The sequence below is a fragment of the Cinclus cinclus genome, chromosome 6 (assembly GCF_963662255.1).
Source record: "Cinclus cinclus chromosome 6, bCinCin1.1, whole genome shotgun sequence".
Lineage (NCBI taxonomy): Eukaryota > Metazoa > Chordata > Aves > Passeriformes > Cinclidae > Cinclus > Cinclus cinclus.
In genome coordinates, this window is record NC_085051.1 from 52,101,349 (window position 1) to 52,125,090 (window position 23,742).

At 38.9% G+C, this 23,742-nt stretch overlaps 2 protein-coding genes across 10 annotated transcripts in view; one reads left to right on the forward strand and one right to left on the reverse strand.

Annotated features, from left to right (window-relative positions):
• Positions 1-319: 319 nt before the first annotated feature.
• CINP (cyclin dependent kinase 2 interacting protein) lies at positions 320-7,133 on the reverse strand. 2 transcript variants are annotated; one of them, XM_062494703.1, is made up of 5 exons: positions 7,113-7,133; positions 5,724-5,892; positions 4,403-4,529; positions 2,749-2,878; positions 320-1,297 (listed from the first exon to the last, which is right to left on the reverse strand). In XM_062494703.1, exons 1-5 carry the CDS (start codon positions 7,117-7,119, stop codon positions 1,095-1,097), a joined length of 636 nt encoding a protein of 211 aa, XP_062350687.1. In that variant the 5' UTR covers positions 7,120-7,133; the 3' UTR covers positions 320-1,094. The 2 variants fall into 2 exon arrangements, with proteins under 2 accessions (XP_062350687.1, XP_062350688.1); XM_062494704.1 differs by lacking the exon at positions 7,113-7,133 and adding an exon at positions 6,471-6,941.
• An 84-nt stretch (positions 7,134-7,217) lies between these two features.
• The window catches only part of TECPR2 (tectonin beta-propeller repeat containing 2), a 42,472-nt gene continuing 25,947 nt past the window's right edge, over positions 7,218-23,742 (forward strand). For 5 of the 8 annotated variants that reach the window (XR_009933314.1, XR_009933313.1, XR_009933312.1 and 2 more), the window contains exons 1-11: positions 7,218-7,288; positions 12,135-12,419; positions 12,536-12,664; positions 13,084-13,215; positions 14,138-14,295; positions 15,404-15,716; positions 16,502-16,634; positions 17,917-18,378; positions 18,980-19,977; positions 21,341-21,524; positions 23,302-23,475. Coding sequence is in view for 4 of the 8 variants with exons in the window: in XM_062495632.1 (XP_062351616.1) it covers positions 12,186-12,419; positions 12,536-12,664; positions 13,084-13,215; positions 14,138-14,295; positions 15,404-15,716; positions 16,502-16,634; positions 17,917-18,378; positions 18,980-19,977; positions 21,341-21,524; positions 23,302-23,475 (2,917 nt within the window). In the remaining 4 variants the exon portion in view is untranslated. Of the gene's footprint in view, positions 7,289-9,014; positions 9,077-12,134; positions 12,420-12,535; positions 12,665-13,083; positions 13,216-14,137; positions 14,296-15,403; positions 15,717-16,501; positions 16,635-17,916; positions 18,379-18,979; positions 19,978-21,340; positions 21,525-23,301; positions 23,476-23,742 lie in introns of those variants that run through there. The other 3 variants (XM_062495631.1, XM_062495634.1, XM_062495633.1) reach the window with 3 other exon arrangements.

Below are 23,742 nucleotides of genomic sequence, written 5' to 3' on the forward strand. Positions count from 1 at the left end.
TTTAGATGCTGGAACTGTGGGCTAAGAATAGAACTCTTATTAGCTGCCAGAAATAACCTCATTGTTCAACAGAGCAACATTTCAAGAAAACTTTTCAATTCATGTCTGTCTGTCCTGTTACTGCAGGAAACTGATGTATTTCCCTTACTAAGCTTAGGAGGTTTCAGCTTGGGGCTAATTAGGTAAGTCACCCTGCTTTTCCATCAGTACAGAGGGAGGGGCACACCTTCAAACCAAAACCATCTGACATCAGTAACAGTAACCCAAGGAAAAACTCACTTAGCTCTGTTACAGGGAGCAAACAAGATGTGATACAGCCTTGAATAAAGCAGGTTTTGTTTTATTCAACAGACGTTTTCATAAAACATCTCTTAAAAAACAGCAAGAAAACAAAAGAATTTAAAATTAATTAAAAGGAACAAGACCTTATTATATAATGACTGTAGAATGATGGGTTGTACTAAACCTTCCCCTGATGCTGGCTTACGCTTGGATCACTCTTTGAGGGTGATGTACCCAACAACACCAGAATCCAAAACAAACCAGAATTTACACTATTGTCTGCAACAGCAGTTCAAAAATCATGCACCAAACTATGTGGATCCTTTTGGATTTTTTTTTATGCTTTTCTTTCCTCCACTTATAAAGCAAGTACAAAAATATTTGCCCTGTTAATTCATTTAAAAAAAAAACAAAACGCTATGAAAGATCAAGAAGTGCTGAATTTCTATGGCAAAAGGGACCATGTAGGTATTTTAGGCTATCCAGTCTTGGGAGGAAGTAACATTTTTTGCTGTAGCTTCTATAGCATTGAATCCCCCAGACCACCAACCAGTGCTTACCTCTTTCTGACTACAGAGGATTTAGCTTCATACCTGTAGCCTCTGTGTTCCTCTTAAAATACATAAAAACAACCAAAACTAGATTGTCCCATGAGAAAAAGGAGTATCACCTGAGACAAAGTAGGGAATATGAACAGAGAAAAATATTTTTAGTAAGTTTTACAAAAAATCAACTTACTTAGTAAGCCTTGCAATATGCCAATTCAGTTTCATGTAAGCATCACTAGAAGCCAGCCATTAACCTTTGGAATTCTAGCACTGCCTGTGTCCTGTTTCCAGCAGCATGGCTTCGAGTAGCAGCATGCTGCTGTTCTCAATGTAAGGCTGGTACAACCACGATGATAAATACACCATCATCAGATCCTGGTCAGCAGAATGAGCAATGTCTTGCACAATTGTTTGCTTGAGTTGTAGTTCCTTCTTGTACATTTCAGACAGCTTCAGAGAAACCTCATCTGAAATGGATAGAAAAATCAAGCACATTGATCAGAACATTTCAGCAAGTCTCTAAAAGCTAAATTATACATGTAATATGTGGATCATTAAAAAAACCTACCTTACATAATCTATTCCCCAAATCTAGCCATCTTTTTCTAGCATTAATGATGTTTTTACATTAGAATATAAAATGCTAAACAATTTCCTCAGCTTTGAGATGTATTTTACACACTGCTGATTTTGACATGAGTCTGCATTTAACTATAGAATAAGCAGTGGTATTGGTTCTCAGGACCCACTGTAAAATTATCAATTACAGCTATTCCTTAAATAACTGAAATTTGATTTTAAAATTTGGCAATGCTATCCTGCAATACAAGCTTCACATTTTAGAATTGCTCTTGATTTTAGCTAGTCTTAAGGATGCCCTCAGGCTGTCATGCACTTCAGCAATGCATGATCACCCATAAGTAATATCAGTAATGAAAAACAACAGTAAAAAACACCTCAACAGATCAAACCTGAAGGGTTTGTTGTAAAAACTGTTACTAGCTATGTTAGTAAAACTGCTAAGGGGGTCAAAATGCATCTGTAATCTTTCATTGTGTGAATCCTTAAAAAATAACCACACAAAGTATTTTTAAAGAGAGACTGATCTTGTGCTTCTAACTTAGCCTGAACTATCACTGCCTTCAGAAGGATTTAGTCTTTCATGCAGTAGACAGCATCATTAAATGATTCAGTCACAATGGGTGTTTTGACAGCAGTTGTCTTTGTCATTCTTTTAAGCTGGCAGAAACTAATACATAAGATTCCTGCTAAATTGTGGTAGTGAAGTAAGAAGCAGAGCTTCACAGAGGTATGAGTTTCACTTCACAAAGAAGGCAGTTGGTTTGCATGCAATCAGGCTTCTCTTGAATTCAGACAGTTTTAAAACTGGGGTAATTCCAGTTGGGAGGCAGTGCCTTTTGCCATCAAGTGAATGCGAAAAGATTAACAGTAGAGTGTAACATTTCTTTACTTGTCTTGATTGACACTGAGATCAGAGGTATTTTTCCTTGGCTGCTTGAGAATTAACTGAGGTATAGCTTGCTCTTTGCATTCAAGGATTTAATTTCAGTGTCAAGTAACAAGTCAAGTAGTTAAGCCTGCAGCTTAACACCAGCAAGCTGCAAATACATCTCTGCCTGCAGAGGATGTGGCTGTTGCAGCTTGGACACTGTAAGCTGCTGACAAATTTAGTTCTGTGCTGTAATTGCTGCATGTCAGAGAATGCTTGGCAGTCATCAGCAGTAACCCTAAACCAAGTGGTGCATTCATGTGTTTATTGATTAGTCAATTGTAAAGGAGACAGCATTCTTTCCCTCTCAGGCAAGACATCTAGATAACAGGTCTTATTTTTCAGTCATAAATTAGATGACACTGATGACATAATGTAATTAGCTAAGTTAATCAATATTTTACTTACAGAAGTATGGTGTGGGCCACGTATGAAAGAAGGGTGCTGTGCAATTCCCAGCTCCATGGTGGAATGTTTCCAAGTCACAGATTGCTTTAGTAGTCGAAGTAAGCTTTTCCATTTTCAGTTGTATTTTTGTCTGAAAATGATGAACGTGGAACGTTAATGAATGTCTCAGGAATATTAGGCTACTATAATCTTAAGCATTTTTTTAAAAACACACTCTTTATGAAGGCTATTTAATATTAACATTTCAAACTCACATTTTTTAACTCCAGACAGGAATCAAAACTGGAATCTACATAAACATTTAATAAGCCATACCCTGAAATTTTGAACACTGCAGATATGACTCTGTTTTGGACATTCTTTTGTTTCCCACATGTAGAAATATACTAAAGCCCTCTCATTTTTTCACCTCCCTAGCTTTTCCTACAGCAATTTAACACCGGTGAAAAATATCACAGAGGTATAGCACAAGCCCTATCAAGATATTTTATTACATTACCATATGTCTAATTTCAAAAGATCAGCAGCAGGTGAGAAAAGCAGCTCAAGCTACTACTGACAATATATCTAGGCTGATCTAACAGCTTGCGTCAAAAAATAGGTCATTCCATTCACTTCCTTCATGTTCATCTGACTTTGTGCATTTGGGTATGAAAATGTACACCAAAATGAAGCTTGCAGGCAGTATCTTTACATCAAGCAGCTAAACCACAGATACATCTATGAACCTGTAAGCTCTATAAATTCCCAAGAAATGAAAAATAAATTAGGTCATAGCACCTATGTTTAGTATCCAATCTAACACTGGTTGCTTGGACTCCTGTTACACAGGTAGAGTAGAAACTTTCATCAATGCATTTCTAGTCTGAATACAGAAGTATATCAGGAAAAAAAGAAAAGAACATCCCCACGTTTTCCCCACAGAACAAAATCTGAGGGAAATCTAGCCAGTTTCCTGCTTTTCCTAAATACTGGAGGACTGCATCCTGTCTATATGAAAAAGCAGATCTACCACGCTTTTAATGGGCCTCCGCTTTGGCAAAAGGCTGTAAAAGTTATTTTTTGTAAGAATTTTGAATTACAGTATCTGGCAGAAAAAAAATCATTTGCTTCCTGTCAAACTGACAGGTGACATTAGTTCCTAGCAAGGTATCCAGAAAAAAAGGTGGGTTACATAATAATTATCTTACACCACTCTCCAAAGAAGGAGATCTGCACAGCAAATACAGGTAGGCAGGCTAAAAATATGACTGCACTATGTCTGATCAAAGACAGCTGCAAGGATATGATGGCAGGTAAAGCACTGCTTTATGCTTTGCAGTTTCTTTTGTTCTAAACAGAGGGAATATCCAGGATGAGAAACAGAAAACAGGTGCAGCTTTGGAATGCATTTTTTGTACAATTTGTTTCCAGATCACTTTATAAAGGGGGGAGTAGAACTATAAACTGACAGAGAGACGTAAAACCAACTTTCAAATTTACCAATCAATCAAATGGTGCACTCTGGATTTATAGTAATTTAGGTTGGAAGCTAAAGAATTGTGAATGAAAATACCAATTTTCTGTCTACAATAAATACTTCAGGACATTTCCTTGTTACTTGAGCACACTTGAAATTGATTCTTATCGACTAAATCTGAAAAATTAGTATTACCATATGCTTTAAGGTCTCAAGTAATTCTGCACAGCAATTGTCCAGCTCTTCATTGTATTTTGGGGTTGGCTTTTCAGATTCTGTGGCACTATTATCACAGGCTATCTCCAGCTTGTTGTATTGAAATCTAAAATAGAAACATGACATAATGTAAACAACTACATATAGGTTTACTCAAGCAGTGCAGATAAAATCCTTGTGGTCTGACCCAACAAAATCTTTCACTCACAGATTGTTCATGAGAATTCCTACATAAAAATAGCACAAAACATGGCTGGCCATGTGAGCAAATGGGGCTAATACCATAATCTTCAGAGAAAAACAGAACTACTCTACCTTAGAACATGTGCTTGAAAAAGCATTTGCAGGTGTTACGATAACACTTTTTCCCCCTCTTTACCTTGCCCCTGTGCTGGAGGTTGTTCTCTCCTCATTGACAAGGTACCTCCAGGATTCAGCTACTCTGCAGGACAATCTGGTGCCTCACCACAAACTTCCCTTTGTGCAAATTTAAGACATTTATCTGTGACCCCAGAGCAGACAATGTACAGACACCTGCCCTGTCTGGCAGACTTTCCCACCCCAGCTGTAAACTTAGATCAAAGACAGAGAGAGAGCTGCTAAAGAGAAAAAGCAACATCTGGCACCATTACAGCAAAATATTCCTCAGCTTGTACCTGTCAGAACCCTGTCAGACAAACCCTCTTCAGCTGTCAGGACTCTGGAAAAGCTGTTCAAAGCCCTGCTAGCTAAGGTTTTTCATTACAGCATGAAAATAAAAGCTCTACCAAAGCAGCGTTTTTTCAGTGGTTTTTGGTTTTTTTGGTTTTTTTTTAATGGTGGTTGCGGCGTGGTATTTTTGTTGGTTCTTCATTGCTTTTGTTTCAAATCATCACTGTTAAAACTTTTTGTCTGTAGAAATCACTGATTCTTTCTTAAAATCTGAACTTTTGACTTGAGTTTTTTACACCTCACTGTAAAATATGCAAGAGAATAAAGCAACTCATATGGGCTGAGATTTATAGAATTAGATTTTAACTTGGTACATTGTATAAGTATTGAAAATATGTTACATTTGACTATGTAAAATAAATATTTCCCATTTCTTGCAAATATCATTACTATATGAGACATTATTTGAATGCAAATAGTTTATGTAACCAAAAAATGCAATTGCTGAGTCTGATCTAAGAGCTACCTTATCCACTGTGACATGCTCTTTTCCCATCCCCCAAAGAACTTTCTAGTGAAGGAAGCAGATTAATCTCTTAATAAAAACAATCTTTATGCTATCTTTATTCATGTGTATTAGGATACTTACTGCTCACTGATCCTCATGTTGACTATTTTGTTTGCTGTAGTAAATCCATTATCATTCAGTCTCTCCCATTTCATCATTAAATTATGCCAGTCTGCTGCATTATCTTTAATTTTTCTTGCACTGACAGATAAAACAGGCCTTCTTGGAGTACTATCAGGAGGACTTTTGGCTGTATGAGAAAATAAAGATATTGAAGCCATTTAAAGCATACAGAAACAAATCAGTGTCCAGCAGCCATTTGTGTGAAGGATTTCCTTGCTTTACTGGTAAATATTGATTAAAGTAAACTGGAATTTACATTAACTGTCTTTGGTCACAAAATCTAATCCTTCATCTATTGCTATTTGCAAGAAAACCATGTTATTAAACAAATGCAAGCACATTCTGAGAAGTTGCAGAATGCACAGCAGTGGCTTTGTAGTGCTGGCAGATTTAGCAGTCGTGTGACATCAAATGCCAGTCAGATGCTAATGCAGAGTACCACAGAGAGAAATCATGGCAGCAGCTCCTGCGCATGCATGCAGTGCTCATGCCATGGATGTCAGAAATAGTTCACAGCAACATGCGAGCTGCAAGAGTTTGGGGAAAGGCTGGGTCCTGCTGAAGGTGATGGGTGCTTTACTGCTGAGCACAAAGCCCTCATTCCATGGTGTCTCCTTGGAGGGCAGACAGCTGTAAGAAGCCACTGCACGTTCTCTGATCACACAAAGCAGACCCATCCTTACACTTCAGGCTCTTACACCTCACCTTTGGCCCTGGCAGCCGAAGCAGGGCTCAAAGCCAAGCCAAATGCTCTGCCTGAATGTTTGCTGGCTTCAACTTTTACCCAGAGATGCCTGAAAAGAGTTCATCACACCATAAGATGTAAAATCAATACATAATCATAGACTCGGTCAGATTGGGAGGGGCCACAGCGGGTGGCTGGTGCAACCTTCCTGCTCAAGCAGGGCCATCCAGTGCACATGGCACAGGATTGTGCCGATGGCTCTCGGGTATCGCCAGTGAAGGAGACTCCACAACCTCTCTGGCTTATCTGTTTCAGGGCTGTCACTGCACAGTAACCAAGTTCTTCCTCGTGTTCAGGTGGAACTATCTGTCCATCACTTTCTGCCCCTTGCCTCCAGTCCGGCTGGTTGGCACCACCGAGAAGAGCCCGGCTCAATTCTCTTGACACCCACCCTTTACATAGTTATATACAGAGATGTGATAAAGCACATGGGGGGGCCCCGTTCCACCCGGGGCACGAGCGAGGTGCTGGACACGGTGCACACCGGGATGTGACCCTAGCGGGCTGGCAGAGCACCACGGGCACGTTAAACCTCGTTAGTTTGCTGAGAGAACGCCGGGCCCCCGCCTCTGGCCGCTCCCGGCCGCTCCGCCCTCACTCACCCGCCATGGCGGCCACGGTGACCGCCCCGCCCCGCGGAAGTTCGCTCACGTCCGGCCCCGCCCAGCCCGGCCCCCGAGCGGCGCAGGCACCGGGGCCGCCGCCGCTCCGCCGCCTCGGGGCTCGGTGACGCCGCTCCCTGCCGCCCTCCCTGAGCCGCCGCCCTTGCCCCGGAGCGGTGAGTGGAGCCGCGTCCCCGCGGAGCCAGGGGGACGCCTCAGGGCCGGCCCGGTTCCGCTCCCCTCCCCGGGCGGGGCCTGCTGCCGGCGGCGCTCCCGGCCGGCTCCCGGGGCGCGGGCAGCGCTCGGTGAGGGGGCTCGGGGCGGGCTCCGGCGGGGCTCGGCGCTGTTTGCGCCCGCGGAGCGGCTGAGGGGCGGCCGTCTTGCCCTCCCCTTGCCGGGGCTCTGGGTCTGGGCGGTAAATCCGGCGTAAACCGAGGAAAAGCCGGCGGGAGGAGAGGCAGCCCCGTGCGTGTCCGGCCGGGAGCCTCTGGCTCTGTCCTTCTCTGGCTCTGTCCTTCTCTGGCTCTGTCCTTCTCTGGCAGGGGCTGCAGCTGCGCCCTGTTGTGCCACTGTTGATGGCTCCAGCCATCCCGTTGGGAAGGAGCGGTTTGAAACATCTGAGTGTGTTTCAATAGAATATGTTTAAGAAATACGTTTGAGGAAGGGAGATTAAAACAAGGGGGAATGGCTTCGAAGTGAAAGAAGGGCAGGTTTATAGTAGATAGTAGGAATAAATTCTTCGCTGTGACAGCTGAAGCAGGTTGCCCAGAGAAGCTGTGGATACTCCATCCTTGGAAGTGTTCATGGCGAGCTTGGATGGGGCTCAGAGCAGTGTGGTCTAGTGGAAGGTGGCTCTGCCCATGGCAGGAGGGTTGGAACTGGATGATCTTTAGGGTGCCTTCCAGCCCAAATTCTGTGAGGGTTTCGTAAGGTGTCACAAGACCATCAGCATGAATACAGCTGAGTTTTCCCATGCCTATAAGGATATCCAGTGACTGTGGGTTCCCCTTTGCTACCCTTTCCACCTCTTTCATCTAGATTATTTGTTTTGTTATTTATTTTTTATTATGTCACAGAGAAAAAAAAAACAAACATCATTTGAGCAAAAAATGCAGAATTTCGTGAATTGTGTAAAGCCAAGCATGTGTTGATCAGGTAACCATGACCTGTGTGCCCTGTGGTCATTTGCCTGGGTGCAGGACACGTGGAAGCAGAACTCCTTTGGTGGGGTGTGTATTTGTGTTCTCTGCTCTGCTTGGCTGCATTCTGCTCTGGAGATGTGACAGTGGTGACCCAGCCTGCTCTGGGTCTGAATGTATGAGTGGTATTAGAAAAGAAAACTGCTTTCCTTTTTAGTTGGCAGGATCTAGCTGAGAGCAGAGACTATTGTGTTTAGCTGTGGTCATATGGGAGTTTGTCTGTGCTCTGAAATACTTACATTTAAGTTTTAATGTCAGTGATTTTTAAAAAATTGAGCTGGTGTCCCTCTAGTACAAACAGAACCCTTGGGCTCAGAGAAATGCAGTGGCAGCTTTAGTTTCCTGCAGTCTATCTGTGACATATCCTGGCACTGAAACTTTAGCCACTGCCTGCCTGCTGAGCCACAGGATTATCTCTCATTTTATTTGCCTCTGTTAGGCAGCATTGAGCCTTACTCCTCTTTCTAAGACCAGGAAAAAAACCCTGAAAAGCTGTTTTTCAAAGCATGGCCTTGAATACACTATTTAAGAACTTGTGAAGTCTGAGAGTTGAGAAGGAAGGACTCTGGTGATTGTTTTTGATGTGGTATTTTTCTCCACTTTATCTCTACTGCAGGACAGCTGCTTAGCACAAGCTGATTTGCCCTGTGTGACTGTTATGTACCTCAGAATAACTGTGGCTGACTTAGACTGAACACATGCATCCAGTTCCAAAATCTGCCTGAGCAAATAGATTATATCCACTGTTTGCCTTTGATTAATGAGGTAGGAAAAAGATAACAATTAATCCTAAAGCTGTTACGGACTACATGTGATACACAACTGTCATTAGAGGGATATTAAAGACTTTAGGCTTAAAAGGAGAGAATTATGGCATTTGTGCAGATGTTTTGAATATACAGGCCATATGGGAGACCTTCTAGTCCCTTATACATTTGGTTAGTGTAGATAAAATTACTTAATTAGGAGTATTTTTAATAACAGTATGGTTTTCAGTTTTCACTTACCTGTTTTTACACAAGCAGTAGAAATATTTTGTTAGTCTGTAAACCACTCAAGATGAAATTTATTTGTGTACAATGTCAAGAAATTATAGTTCATATAAATGTTTCCTTTTTATTGTACAGGGTGAATGGGTTATAGAGAATAAAATATTACTTTTTTGCCATCAGAGGTTGTATATAAATTTTACAAAGAGTGAAAATCCTTACCTAACAGCAGAGGTTTAAAATTTAACTTATTAGGTGACAAGAAATAATTCCTCCCATGGTTTTTTTGTGGGTGGGAAGAAAAAACCTTATCAAACTTTCCTTTTTTTCTTTTTTTAAAAATAAATGTAAACTTCCAAAATATGCATCAGGTAGCAGATAGGGTTATTGTAGAGGAAAGAGGAAAAGTTTTTCTGGATAATACAAATTTGCACATTTCCATGGCTGGTAATCAGTTACTCTATTTTTAATGGTTTAGTGGAGCTGGAAGAATAAGTGATGGAAACGAAGAAAGGGGATGAATTCTGAGGATTTGGAAGGTCCTCTAGCAACTGAGGAGTGTGAGATGATTCCAGTTACAAGAGCAGCTTTGAATGCTGACAGATGTAAATTGCAAGAATCACAAAGCAAACTAAAAAACCAAAATATGTGAAATTCATGAGGCAATAGTTGGATAGTGGTAGAAGTTGAGGTTAGACTGAGGAAGATTGGTGAATGTGACTCAAGACAAAGACTGGATTATGTTTTATTAGAGAAAAGCAAAAAAGATCATTAACTAGTAAAATTTCTAAAGTGGCAAAACAGCACATTTAGAACAGCAAATGAGGCTTTAGCAATGGATTCTTTTTATATTTAGTTGACTTTAGATAGAAAGTAGTAAAAAATGCTGAGGAAAAGGGTAGGAGACTTGAAATATAGGAAAGGAAATGGATGGTTTGTGAAAATATTGTGGAAGTGTCATGATGCGCTGAGATTATTTAAGTTAACTTAGTAAACATCTCTAAAAAGGAGCTGTTCATTCAGAAATAGTTTGGACACGTGTATCAGTTGGTCTTTATGATATTTCATTAAATACATCATAAAAGGTTGTAAACACTGGAGGAGAGTGGAACTGATTCATTAACTCTAGCAAGCAGTAACATTTACCACAATTAGAAACATCTAACAACTGGTGCTAGTGTAGATATTGGCAGTTTTTTTAGCAGGTAAAATATAAGCCAAATAACCAGTATTTATTCCTGTGTTTTTGTTTATGACAAAATGTGCATTGCGTGGGCAGTGTCATGGAAACAATCCCTTTGGACTGTGGAAGTGGAAGTTGATATTGACAGCAAGCATTGCAGGACCCAAAGTGTATGTGCTGAATGCTCTTGCACAATAACTGAAATAGTTGGAAAACTGAGGCACCAGAGCATTTCCCAGTAAGAGAGATATTAAACTAGAGCAGCATTTTTGTGGGTTTTTTTCTGATTTAGTTGATACACACTGCAATTAATGTATGAAGCTGCCAAACAAGAAACGTTTTCTATCCTTGGAGAATTAAAAACTAGGTACAATAGGACATATCACAAATTGCAGTGTGAGTACTAAACAGAATAATTGTGAGCATTTAGAAGCATTTCTAACTTCAATTGGCAGATTTCTGTCTTTTATTTCTCTAAGGAAGTTCTAGCTCTGCTGAAGCTCAAAAAAAAAAAAAAAAAAAAAAAGATCTTAAACAACCATGAAAAACTTTCCTGTCTACAGATATCCAAAATTCTTGTTTTGGAAAACTTCAAGACTCTATACCATTCTGTTAATTTGACTTGCTCATGGCGAAATAAAATTTGAGAAGTGAAAGCTGCTTTTCTTTTCCATGTTTCAAAGTCACCCATGAGGAGAAGCAGCAGCTACTGCTGAAAAATGTTCTTGTCAAGACTGTAGTGATGAGAAAAATTGCTGGGTTTAATTAATTTTTTTTAATATTTTTACGTTCCTCATGATCAGCTTTTTTTGAAGGTGACAGTATGTTATTACTGTGATGAGTTCTGACTATGTTGTTTTTCTTGGAGAAGGCAAACAGACTCTTTGTTTCAGTTATTCTTAGATATTGTCCCCTAAGTATATTTACAGTATTGCTCAAAAGCATGAAATTATTTTCTTACCCATAAAAGGAAGTCTGGACATATGGTCCTTTTTCCCTGTTTGCTTCTTATCTTTCTAAATTCAGTTGCTACATGGACTTTCCTGTGTCTGTCAAAATAGGAGTTCTTAAGTTTTTACTCTTCCCTTTCTTCCCACGCTATATTAATTTTTTGTTTGTTATATGAATGTATAGCAGATGTAGCTCTAGCTGAACTGTTTCTCAGCTGTGATTTTTTTGGGCTGTGGGGCATTAAGGAATGGAGCACAAATGCTAGTCTGTTGCTTTGGTCTTACAGCACTGCCAGAGTGAATATCCCATGCTCCTGGGCACTGGTTGGATTGAGGGTAGAGGCTGCAGAAAGATGAGGAAATACATCACATGGATTGTTCAGTGTCAGAATCCTTATGGTTTTTTTCCACTAGGCAGATGAAAAGCAACACTGCATTTCAACTCAACTTTGACAAGTTTACAGATGCAAGAAAAAATGGTTATCTCATACTTAGTGGTTACCATACATCCTTATATGTTAGTTGAACTTAAGGAATACACTTTTTGATAAGAAAAATTTTCTTCTAATAATAGGTTACATTCACTACAAGAATTGAACTTGATTTTTCTTCATGAAAAAAATTTTTTCTTCTTTTTTGCTAAATTGTGGCTATCTGTTAACCTTTTACTCTCTCCACATGTCTTTTGCTTTTTCTTTCAGATTTCCCTATGTGGTCATGTAGATGTGTTTATTTCAGCCTTAAAATTGCTGATGCAAATCCTTGCTATGGCATCTGTGGCTTCGCCGGTTATATTTAAGGAATTTTGTCCCTTGTATTATCTCCTCAATGCCATTCCTACAAAGATCCAGAAAGGCTTTCGCTCTATTGTGGTTTACCTCACAGCACTTGATACCAATGGAGACTACATTGCTGTGGGGAGCAGCATTGGGATGCTTTATCTCTACTGCAGACATTTAAACCAGATGAAAAAATATAATTTTGAGGTAAATGCAAACTTTTACTGTTGTCTCTTCTCATGGAGCTGAGTTGGTCAGAATTGAGCTTTCTGTTGGTGTGTCAATATTAACTTGTGGGTTCTTTTCATGGTTTGTTTCAACAGGGGAGGTGTGAATCTATAACTTTTGTAAAGCTATTGAGTTGTTTTGATGATCTGGTTGCTGTTGGTACAGCCTCAGGTCGGGTTGCAGTTTTCCAGCTTGTGTCTTCATTACCTGGAAGGAACAAACAGGTAAATATTTTCATTTGCCTAAGTCTCTGTGAGGTCTGGTATGGCCAGTTCTAGTAGAGTGTTACTGTGATTCTTTTTAAGAGTGAAATCCAGCCAGTCTTGCCTGATGAAATAACCGTGAATATATTTTAGGCTTTGTATGTTGAGCTTATAAAACAATAATATTAAAGCGTGCTTTACATTACAGAAGTTGTATTTAATCAAATACATTTCTGAGAGATTTGTCATGTAATAATTGGCTGATTTCTTTGGTGGAGGGAGGTTAGGATTTTTATGAGGTTTTTGTGCTAAGGAAACTTAAGAAGGACCTGCACTTTTGTACTTGATCTCCAGTTAAACCAGTTAGGAGTCACAGAATAGGCTTTGTGCATCCATTTTCTCTTCATCTCATTCTTCTATTGCTTTGTTATTTTTCACAGCTTCGCAGATTTGATGTTGCTGGCATCCACAAAAGTAGCATTACGGCTTTAGCTTGGAGTCCCAATGGAATGAAGTTATTCTCTGGAGATGACAAAGGAAAAATTGTCTACTCTGCACTAGACTTAGACCAGGTGAGCAGTTGTTGTAGGGCCCTTAATTCACATTTGTACTTTCTGAAAGGATGCTTGTGTGTTTAAATATTTAGCAGTTACATAATTGCTCAGCGTTATGTGTTTGGTTGGATGGCTTTATTGATATGTGTAAACTTGGCCCAGTATGTGCACACCCAGCAATATCCTTCACTACTGCCTTACCTGGTTTTGATACTAATGCATTTTAAAAGAAGTAGTGATCCTTGTTATTTTTAACGAAATAACTATCAAATCTTTTTTCGGCTTTCAGACAATACTTTGTCTTTTGTTTGGAAGGGGTGTTTTTGACTGATGTGGCTCTATTGGTGAAATATTTCTCTCAGAATTGTTCAGTATCTCAGTCTAGAGTGTATACCATTTGAGTGCTGCTGGCTGATTAGCATATTACCAGTAAATGGAATTTTTCTCACATCTTAGTTCATCTCAAGTATTAGTTAATACAGACCTGAGATGTCAATACAATTAATGTTGACTTGAATTTCTAAATGGGAGAAAAGTTTAAATAACGTCTGTCCTGATTTATCTATGACTGTCCCTCGATTTGGTTTGACAGAATCACCAAAGCAGTGATTTGTCTCAGCAATGTATGAGTTGGCAGTAGGGAATAAGGAAGAAAATGTGTCCCAAAGTTCCTAAAGTTTCTCTTGATTTCAAGAGAAATGTATTAGCTATTATTTCAAGAGAAACTACATTTGATAATGTGTCACACACAATCTAGCTCCCCTCTTGCCTACATAAATTAAGTCCGTATTCATTAAGTGAATTTCACGCAGCGGGAATTCAAAAGCATTTTGTTTGTTTTGGTTTTTCTCTTGGAATTATAAATTTCTTTGAAGTGTTAGTTACTACCTTGTATTTTTAGGAGGGTTTGACTCTTGTGAATGTTGTGTGTCTTTGAAAGGGTATTTGCAACTCCAGCCTTGTATTGGAAGAGCCATCTTCGATTGTCCAGTTGGATTACAACCAGAAGGTGCTGCTTGTCTCTACTTTACAGCGGACTCTGCTTTTTTACACAGAAGAGAAGTCCGTCAACCAAGTTGGAACACAGCCCAGAAAAAAGTAACCCTCATAAAACCCTGATGCAGCCTCATCTATTAATTCTTGCATTTCAAAGTGAATTACAGACAGAGTGATCTAGGCACTGAAATTAATACAGCACAGCAGTCTGCTCATAAAAAGCTAGTTACAAGCTAGCTGTGATCGAACATGAAATGACAATTATACCTATTTAGAAAGTATGTGGTTGCAAGTATATCACAATCATATTTTCAAGGCACTATTAAGCAAAAATATTGAAGATATTTTCTCACTGTTTAAACTGAAAACACTACCTAACTTCCTCTGCATTCCCCCTTTGTTTACTGTGACTTGGAGTGAGCAAGCATTGTAATCAAGTCTCTTAATGGGTGGTGTAATATTGGGTGCAAAAAGCAAGTCATCATCCCTGTTTTTCTTATACCGTGAAGTGAGTTAATAGGAAGAACTATAGTAACCACTTAAATCTGAGTTGAAGTCTAGGAATCTCTTGTGTGGCTTTGACATCTTCTCTTATACAATCCCTTTCGAGTAAGGAAGAGGGAACCCAGTCATAGAGCAGCATGATTGACTCTGTCTCTAAGGAGATGACATTTACCCTTGAAATAGGGTTTAGGAAGTATCTTTCAGGGATGTGAATAGTAAGAGGCATACCAAGGTCTGTCTTACATGTGAAGGGTTTTCTTGGATGATAGTAATGGTATTTGTGTGTATGAGAAATGAAGGGTTTAACAGCTGAGGTCTGTTCTGTTCTTCTTGCGAGTAAAGGCTGTTGGTTTCTTAGCATTAGTTTGTGTGTTTTGCTTGCTTTTTATTAATTCTGAGAGACGAAAGAGTGCATAGGTGGATCTTTTTGAGGATGGACAGAGTGGCATTAAGGCCATGAACCTTATTAGGAGGAGTCATTTAACTTGCTTAATTGATGTAGTATCTGACATCCAAAGCTGAGGGGAAACTTGTTATTTGGCATTACTGCTCTTGTAACTGTAATGAAATTTCTGGTTAAGACATTTGACTGAATATTTTAATCAAAGACTTTCGATAATTTGTGGTTGTGAATTTGTGCCATTACTTTTTAAGTTGTTTCTATGTTGAGTGTATAGCTTTTAAAATAAATTCTTTTGCATTTTAGCACTGGCAAATTTGGAGCATGTTTTATACCTGGCCTGTGTAAACAGAGTGACTTGACACTATTTGCTGCCAGACCTGGGCTTCGTCTGTGGAAGTCTGATGTTCATGGGACTGTTCAGGCCACATTCATATTGAAAGATGTATTTGCTGGAGGAATAAAAACGTTTGAACTGTATCCTCGTTTGGAACCACCTGAAAGAGGAAGTTACAGCTCTCCAGAGAAACACCTTGGGCTTGTCTCATGCTTTTTCCAAGAAGGATGGGTGCTGACCTGGAACGAATACAGCATCTATTTACTAGACACTGTGAACCAGGTAGATAAATCTTGTGGCTGCATATTTTGTTTCTTCCGTGTTTTTGTTCATGCTATGCCATGTTTTGGTTATGCATTCTATGGCTGTAATTTAAATCCCTGTTCAAAACCAGAAAATAGAATGTTTGTTTCCCTTCTCAAGTTGTCATTGCAATGATATACTCACCAACTAGCTCAATATGTTGTTTATGAAAATTTCATGTATTTAAAACTTTCAGTTGAGGTGTTGACATCACAATTAATTCTGATGCTTAGTGAAACCTACTGTCTAGGAATTAATGCAAAAAGATATTTTAAGCCTATAAAATATGCCTGGAACTATATATTCTTTCCCTTCTACTACTGTTGGTGTCTGAAAAAAAGACTTATTACCTTTTATTTGGTACACAGTGAAGTGTTAACCATTTTGTTGCCCTAAAAACACATATGAACGTGGGTACAAGCTATACAAGTATATTTTTTTATAAATTGTGTTAAACATTTGTATTGTGACACTCTTCTGCCACCAAATTGTATATCGCTTAAGTTGTTATGTTTAGTTGCCTTTAGTTGGACAAAGAATAGATCTGTGGAATTTAAATTAGTATACAAATGGAGCTGCATCATGATTAAAGGGTTCTTGCCTGTTTCTTTTTTCTATTTTCTTCTTTTTTTGATAAAAATCCTTAGCCTGTAACTGTTTATGTTGATTAAAATCCAACAAATGTTCTTGTTAAGAATACAGTGTTGTGCAAACACTGTTAATCTAATGCCAGGTTTTTTTCTCTCTCTGTTGACTCTTTACAGGCTTTGATTGGTGGCTTGGAAGGATATGGTGATATTGTGTCTGTGTCCTGTACCAACAATGAGATTTTTCTCTTAAAGGGAGATAGAGACATAATAAGAATTTCAAATAGACCTGAAGGACTGTCATCGATAGGTTTGTATAGATTAGTAAGCTCAGTATGTAGAAATTAGCAATTTTAGTATGTATAAATTAGTGTGCATCTCATGGAACATGGTGTCTGTTGTACATTGTTAATTAAACAAAAAACAACCAAAACCAACAAAACTGAAACAAACCAAACTTCAGACAAAACCCTTCAGATTACTGCAAAAACCTGACAGGTCCTGTAGACTTACTCATCTGTTGTGATAGGTTTTATTTAGAGATCTGGTTTATCTGATTATCTGAGCTTCTCTTTTGGCTGTAGTGAGAACAGGGGCATTAAGAAAATGAATATGCTTGCCTTTTTTGAGAGTTCATCAGCATTAACCTAACGAGGCATCTCTAATCTGTGCATTTGAGAGCTCATTCTCAACCATGATGCTAAAGCAGTCTGGATTCCTGATCATGGTTATTTCTTTAGGATCAGTCTCAATAGCTGAATGTGTTGGTTCCCTGCCACCTGTCACCAGCCACATTCCAGGGGAAATCTCAGCCTTCCTAGCAATCAAAAAGAAATAACTGGCAAATAAATCCAAAGAATGCTTCCTAAAATTCCTAAAATAATTTGACCGTTTCATAGTCGTTGCCATATTTATGTTACTAGAACCCTTTAAAGAAAAGGGACTACTAATGCATTTAAATATTCCATCTTAGCTTTGTATTAGCAAAATGCTAATAAATATGCTATGAAGTCTCATTGCATGCTGGAGAACTTAACTTTCTTGTCATTGCATATTGGCAGTAGCTTTAGTCATTTAGGCAGTTCTTAACTCACAAACTTCTAGAGACTGTTTATGAATTTAACCTCAGTTTTCAAGTATAGTTTGAAAGGAGCCTATAGAAGTGTATTTTCTTCTAACCACTACAGTGATTTTTCTGGTCATTTTTCTTGATTTTTTTTCAAGCTACTGAATGTTTGAATGAAGAAGTTAAAGATATAGGATAGCACTTCAGTGTGTGATACAACTGGATTTTCCAAGTTGCAGACCTGTACTGTTCTTTTTACATAAACTTAAATTCAGAATTTTGCTAATAGAAGCTTGATAGAGGGTTTGGAGGAAGTGTTTCATATAGTTTAATTTACAGGAATTTATAGTGTGTGTATGCACACGTGCAGGTATTTATTTTTAAATGTTTTTAGCTTAGAATTTTTTTTTTGCATAGATGTTCTTTTCTTTCAATACTCTTCAAAATTATGCCCCTACTCACTTGATGCTAGTATTTACACTTGAACTACTATTTATACTTTTATTTTTCTTTTGGACAATTTCAGATGTGAATTCAAAATTGTCAAATCCTTTAACAGATACAAGTCCTAAATTGCTGACTCCATCATCAGTCGTTTCATCTGTGTCATCCAGCCCTTCAGTGGAAACAGAAAAAAAAATGGTTATTTCCCCTTCTGTTACTGGTGATAAAAATGATAATTCTTCTGTGAAAGATGATCTGGAAACTCCAACGCTATCAGAGAAAAGTTTTGATAGAGTGGGAGACTTCAATAATGAAACCAGGAAAAGGGGCTGCTCTGTAGTAAGTGAATCACGAAGCAGGAGCAGCTCTGTGAACTCTCTGGACAGTGGCTCAAGCTTTATGATGTGTGCAGACCAAGTTCCAGAAGCTCAGAGGGAAGGTCAGCTTTCTTCACAACGATTCAGCACCATCAGCTCTGAAGATTTTGATCAAGAGCTCATTGTAAAGCCAATTAAGGTGAAAAAGAGAAAAAAGAAGAAACAGGGTAGGTCGAGCAGAACTTTCCTTGGCACTGCTTGTTGTTAGAGCATGTTACATGAGTCTGTGTTTGGCAGGCTTCATGTGTACTGTGTTGTGCTTCTGAAATGGTTGAGGAATTGTGGTGGGCCATTTCTGTTTAAGTTGGAAATCTCCTTTAAAAGTGAAAAATTGATGAAGTCTTTTTAGATCTGTTTGAACTTCATTTCTTTTGTTTTGCCTTATGTAAACATGCTTTGACTTCTAATGTATTTGTTAATGGAAGAAATCAGTGGACTGTGTATCCAGTTTTATGTTGGAATTTTGTAATATATATTCATCCTATTCCGAATATTAGGCAGTGTCTTTCTTAGCTATCCTCTTTAGTTTGATGAAGTAGTGTGAGTAGTCCATAATTTTGTTTAATGTTTTAGGACTTTTTTTGGCTTTATATGTTAACATTTAATGTTAAAGTTGAGAATAAATCAGTATTGTTAAAATAAAGGTTTAGCTTTGTTCTTCCTCCAGTCCTAGAAATATTTTAATTTCTTACTTGGTGCTGGGATTTAATAGATTTTATTAATATTACTTTTCTCCTTTTTTTTTCCTGTGTGTGTGTGTGGTAACAGAAAGTGGGACAAGGAGAAACCACAGCTCTCTGGAAGGCACACCAATTTATGAGCGTCAGCTTTCTGGTGACAGTCCACATTCCTTGAATGCAGACTCCTTTTCCATGACTTCCAGCATAATGAGTGGCAGCATTGATCATTTGAGTACTGGATCTCCAGATCAGGAAAGTATGTTCAGTATGGAGTCCCATACAATCTTGCAAGAAGATAACGGTTCAGAAACTTTCAGTGTCCTACAGTCTCCTGAGTCAACAAATGTACTAATAAATGAAGAAAATGGAGATGTGGTGGATTTACAGAAACTTCCAAACAGTGACAGTGGCATGGGTACTTCAGCTGTTATAGATACTTTGACATCTGCATCTCCTCTGTTGCTCACAGAAGACTTGACAAACAGTGTTGGTGATGAATGTAATGGTGGTGTGATTTCTGCAAGCAATGAATGCTGTCCTGGAAAGCTGAGCCAGGAGGAGGGGGAACAGGATTTTCCTATATTGTGTAAAATAGATGAAGACTTGGATAAAATGAAGCTGCAGGATTCTGAAAAATCTTTTGGAGATCCAGACCTTACAGACCAGATGTTTTTGGAATGTGGCAGTGTACTTGGTGTCCAGACATCTCTGGCACCAAAGGAAAGTGATGAAACTGGTGGGGAAGACCAGCAGCAGCTGTCTCTAATCCACAGTGCTCTGTCAGACCCTTCTGCACTCCAGTCTGACATCTCAGACAACGTTCATTCAGATAACTGTTCCATTTCTGGGTGGAATTTTGGAAGTGCAGTCAAAGCTAAATGTAGTACTGGCTCTGCTGAAAGGGTAGCATACTCTCATGAAAGTAAGACTGAAAAATCTGCCTCAAGTGACGAAGAGGATATTTATGGACATGGATTACCATATTCATCCTCAGAGACCAGCATGCCTGAAGTTGGTGCTGTGCCTGGTGCACAGGATGAAACCAAGATAAGCCTAGATGAAATGGTGCTGTTAAAATCTGATCAGGTATTTATTTTCAGTTTAATTAAAGTACCTTTAACCTTAAAAGGAAACAGCTTTACAAAAGAAACATTCCTGCAATTACTGTCCTTTACATCTTTAGGAGAGCAGGTTGTTTTTTTTTTTCACTTGATTCAATACACAAGTAAAGTATAAAGCCAAACAACAGTACCTGTTTTAACTCTTAAAAAATGTGATGTATCTGACTTCAGAATGGGTGATGTGTGCTTGTAATGCAAAGAAGCTTTTCTGGCTGTATTATTCCCAGCTCAACAAAAATGCTGTTAGAAACCCATCCAGTAAAAAGTGAACAGTAAAATCCAGTCACGCTCAAAGGCTGCTGCTTGTTTGTGTCTCCAGTAGTCCAAATTGTGCATGATGCTGTTCCCAAATTCAGCTGACTTCATGGAGAATTAATGCTAATTATCTCACATGGCTGGCTTCTGCTTTGGGATTATTTTACCTGTACATACTTAGAACAAGGATTAGTCTTTGTCCCCTAGCCAGAAGAAGTTAGTAGTGCTTAAAATGTTGACAGTTTCCTTTTTCTTTTATCTGTTTTTCCTCCATCGTTATTTTGTGGGTAATGCTCACAGAATCTATTAAAAAGAAGTACTAAAGTTAATTGTAAAATGTGCAACATTGCCAGAATCACTGGGACTTTTAGCAGAAGTCTTAAGAAGGAAATGCAGTTCTCTTGTAGGGTGGGGATTTTGTTTCATTTAGATCTGTAACAGCCTTGTATTGATATCAACCAAATATTCATCCATAAAGGATATAAGTTGATGATGTTAATAGATAATTATCTACTAACGTCTGCAGCCCAAAGTGCAGAATGTTTTAGTTTCAGGTTATGATATTTTACTCTGTCATGTTCAGAAGACTCCCCTGGTAATGTATGCAGTGCTTGAATTCACCTCATGCAAGCAATCAAAATTTGAGAGTAGGCTGTAAACCAGATTTCTGCAAGATATGGCTCCTCTACCATCCGGAGAGTCAGAGTTGGATATTCAACCATCTCTGCCCTTCAGCTGTCTTGTTCCCTTTGCCAGTCACTTCCTAGACAATGAATAATTTCCTGGACTAAAGGCAGACTGTACGTTTTTATGTATTCCCTCTTTGGAGGTGGATGATGGGGTGGAGGGGTTTACTTTTTTGCTAACTCTGTTGTTCTAGCAGTCTCATTGTGCACGTACAGCCTTAGAGAATGACGGATGTAGTTTTATCTTCGGAAGCAAATTAATTAATTGATTAAAGAACTTAAGTTTAACCTTTTAACAATCAAAACATGGGAGCTGCTGCTCTTATATACCCATTTTCTTATGCAGTTTGAAGACACCTGACATTGTTCTGACTCTGCAGTTTTTAGTTTGCAGAGAGCTGGATGGGATACTCTGGCCCTGGATATGGCATCCTGAGTCTGGTTGTCTCAGAAAAATACATTTGGTGCCTAGACTACCGAGGCAGCCTGTACTGCAGTGCGCTTCCTGCGGCCGGGCTGCGCTGGCAGAAGTTTGAGGATGGAGTCCAGCAAGTGGCAGTTTCCCCCTCAGGTAGGTTGGCTTCTGCTGCACTGTCACTTTGTAAACCTAAATAAGTCTTGGATGGACTTGGGCATTTCCTTTGTTTTTGGTTTTTTTTTGGTTGGTTGTTTTTTGGTGTTTTTTTGTTTTTTTGGTTTTTTTTTTAAATTCAGTTATTATTTAATTAGGTGAAACTTGGGATTTTTATGAGATTGCAGATATAGTTGGGTGCATATGTGATTTCCACATCAGCAATTTATTGTTTGGGTTTTTTGTTTTTGGTTTTTTTTTTTTTTCAAATCAGTTGCTTCCAGAAACTTGGCTATTTAGGGCTTGTTTCATGTAAAAGTAGTGTGCTGATTTGGTTTTCTTTTTGTTTGGTTTTTTTTTTTAAATAGTCACAGTTATATGACTGCATCTTCACTACTTCTGCATCCCATGTTCTAGTTTAAGTGGCTGTCTTTCTAACAGGTTCACATTGCATTTTAGGAGGTTTTCAAGATGCATTTGCCTGATTAAAGTTAACTTCAGAAGTAGCTGTTTAGTGGTAGGCAGAGAAGAGCTCCTTGTCTATACAAAACCTTGGTTTTTATTACAGAGCTATAGAAGTTCTTGGCTGTGAGGGTGGTGAGGCACAAGAAGAGGTTGCCCAGAGAAATTGTGGATGCCCCATCTCTGGAAGTGTTCAAGGCCAGGCTGGATGTGCCCTTCAGCTATCTGGTCAAGTGGGAGGTGTCCCTGCCCTGGCAGAGGAGGTGGAACTAGATGATCTTTAAGATCCCTTCCCACCCAAACCACTCTGTGATTCAGTTTTAAAGTTCTTTTTCTTGTAAACGTAGAATTGGCTTTGTGTATACATGGGTTGGTTAATTTAATTTATTTTTAAATACTGGAGAAAAAGCTTTGAAGTTTTATTACATTTGCATATGCATTTGTTCTGGATGGTTGTGAATGAGGATTATGTTTGATTAAAAATAATCAGGTTTTGGTTATAAACTTGCATGACTTTTGGCCTTCCACATTGTACCAGGACTGGAGTGAAAATACAAAGTTTCTCAACCATTTTAATTTCTTTGTCTCCTGCCTTGCCTCTACTTTTCTTCCCTGTAATTTCTAAAGGCACATGTCAATTTTCCCTTCTTTTTGTAGGGATTTGATCTGTGGCTGAGCTTTGCTGTATCCAAAACAATTTGAGTGTACTTGTAGTTGAGAGTGTGGGTTCATCCAGTTCAGTATCTTACCCTCAAGAGTGGTCCAGCAGCAAGTCCCTGCAGAAAAATAAAAGGCGTGGGCATGTGTGATGTTTGCCCTTGGTGGTTTCAGGCTGCAGTTGGTGGCTCAGATTGCCTGGGCAAAAGGTTGTTCCTCTGCATTTCTTATCCTTCAGTTCCAGGAATTCACCCAGCTTTACACTGAATCTGTGGAAGTTTCTAGCATCCACAGTTTACCATTAATGTATTAATGCAGGAGCCTGTTAACCACAACATGTCAAAATGGAATTAAATACAACTTTGTGGAATTATTCAGAGGAAATAACAATGTACTGTTCTGGCACAAACCAGAAGTTAATTTTTGAGTTCCATTTGTTTTCCTTTTCCTAAGCAATCGTTATTAGAACTCAGTTACTGTTCTGGTCTTTCTTTTTAAAAAAACAAACTTCAAAGGGCTTTTTAAACTTGCATTTTTGTTTAATGCTACTGGTTTGCTTTTCCCCTCCCATTAGTTTAGGTGTAGCTGGGACATACCGCCTGTGACTGTTGCAGTAATTGCTGAGTGCTATTATGTTCTTTCTTTACTTCTCATACAGGGGCTCTTCTCTGGAAGATTGAACAGAAGACTAACAAAGCTTTTGCTTGTGGAAAAGTAACTATAAAAGGAAAACGGCACTGGTATGAGGCTTTACCCCAGGCTGTATTTGTAGCTCTGAGTGATGACACCGCCTGGATTATCAGAACAAATGGAGATCTGTATCTGCAAACAGGTACCTGAATTAATTGCAGGTGCTTTGAATTTTTGTGGGCTGAGATTATTAGATTTCAAGTCTGTAGAATGATGGCGGTTTGCTATAAACTTTTATCCACAGCCAGGACATAAGGAAACCTTTTTATATTGAGAAACACTTGCAAACAGTTGTGAGAGCTTGTGTTACTAGGAGTTGAAAAGCTGGTTTGTGGCCACTTGTTTGTGTGTGCCCGGTGGAGTACATAAAGTACAAAGAGTTTATGGCATGGGGAAGATAGGAGATGGA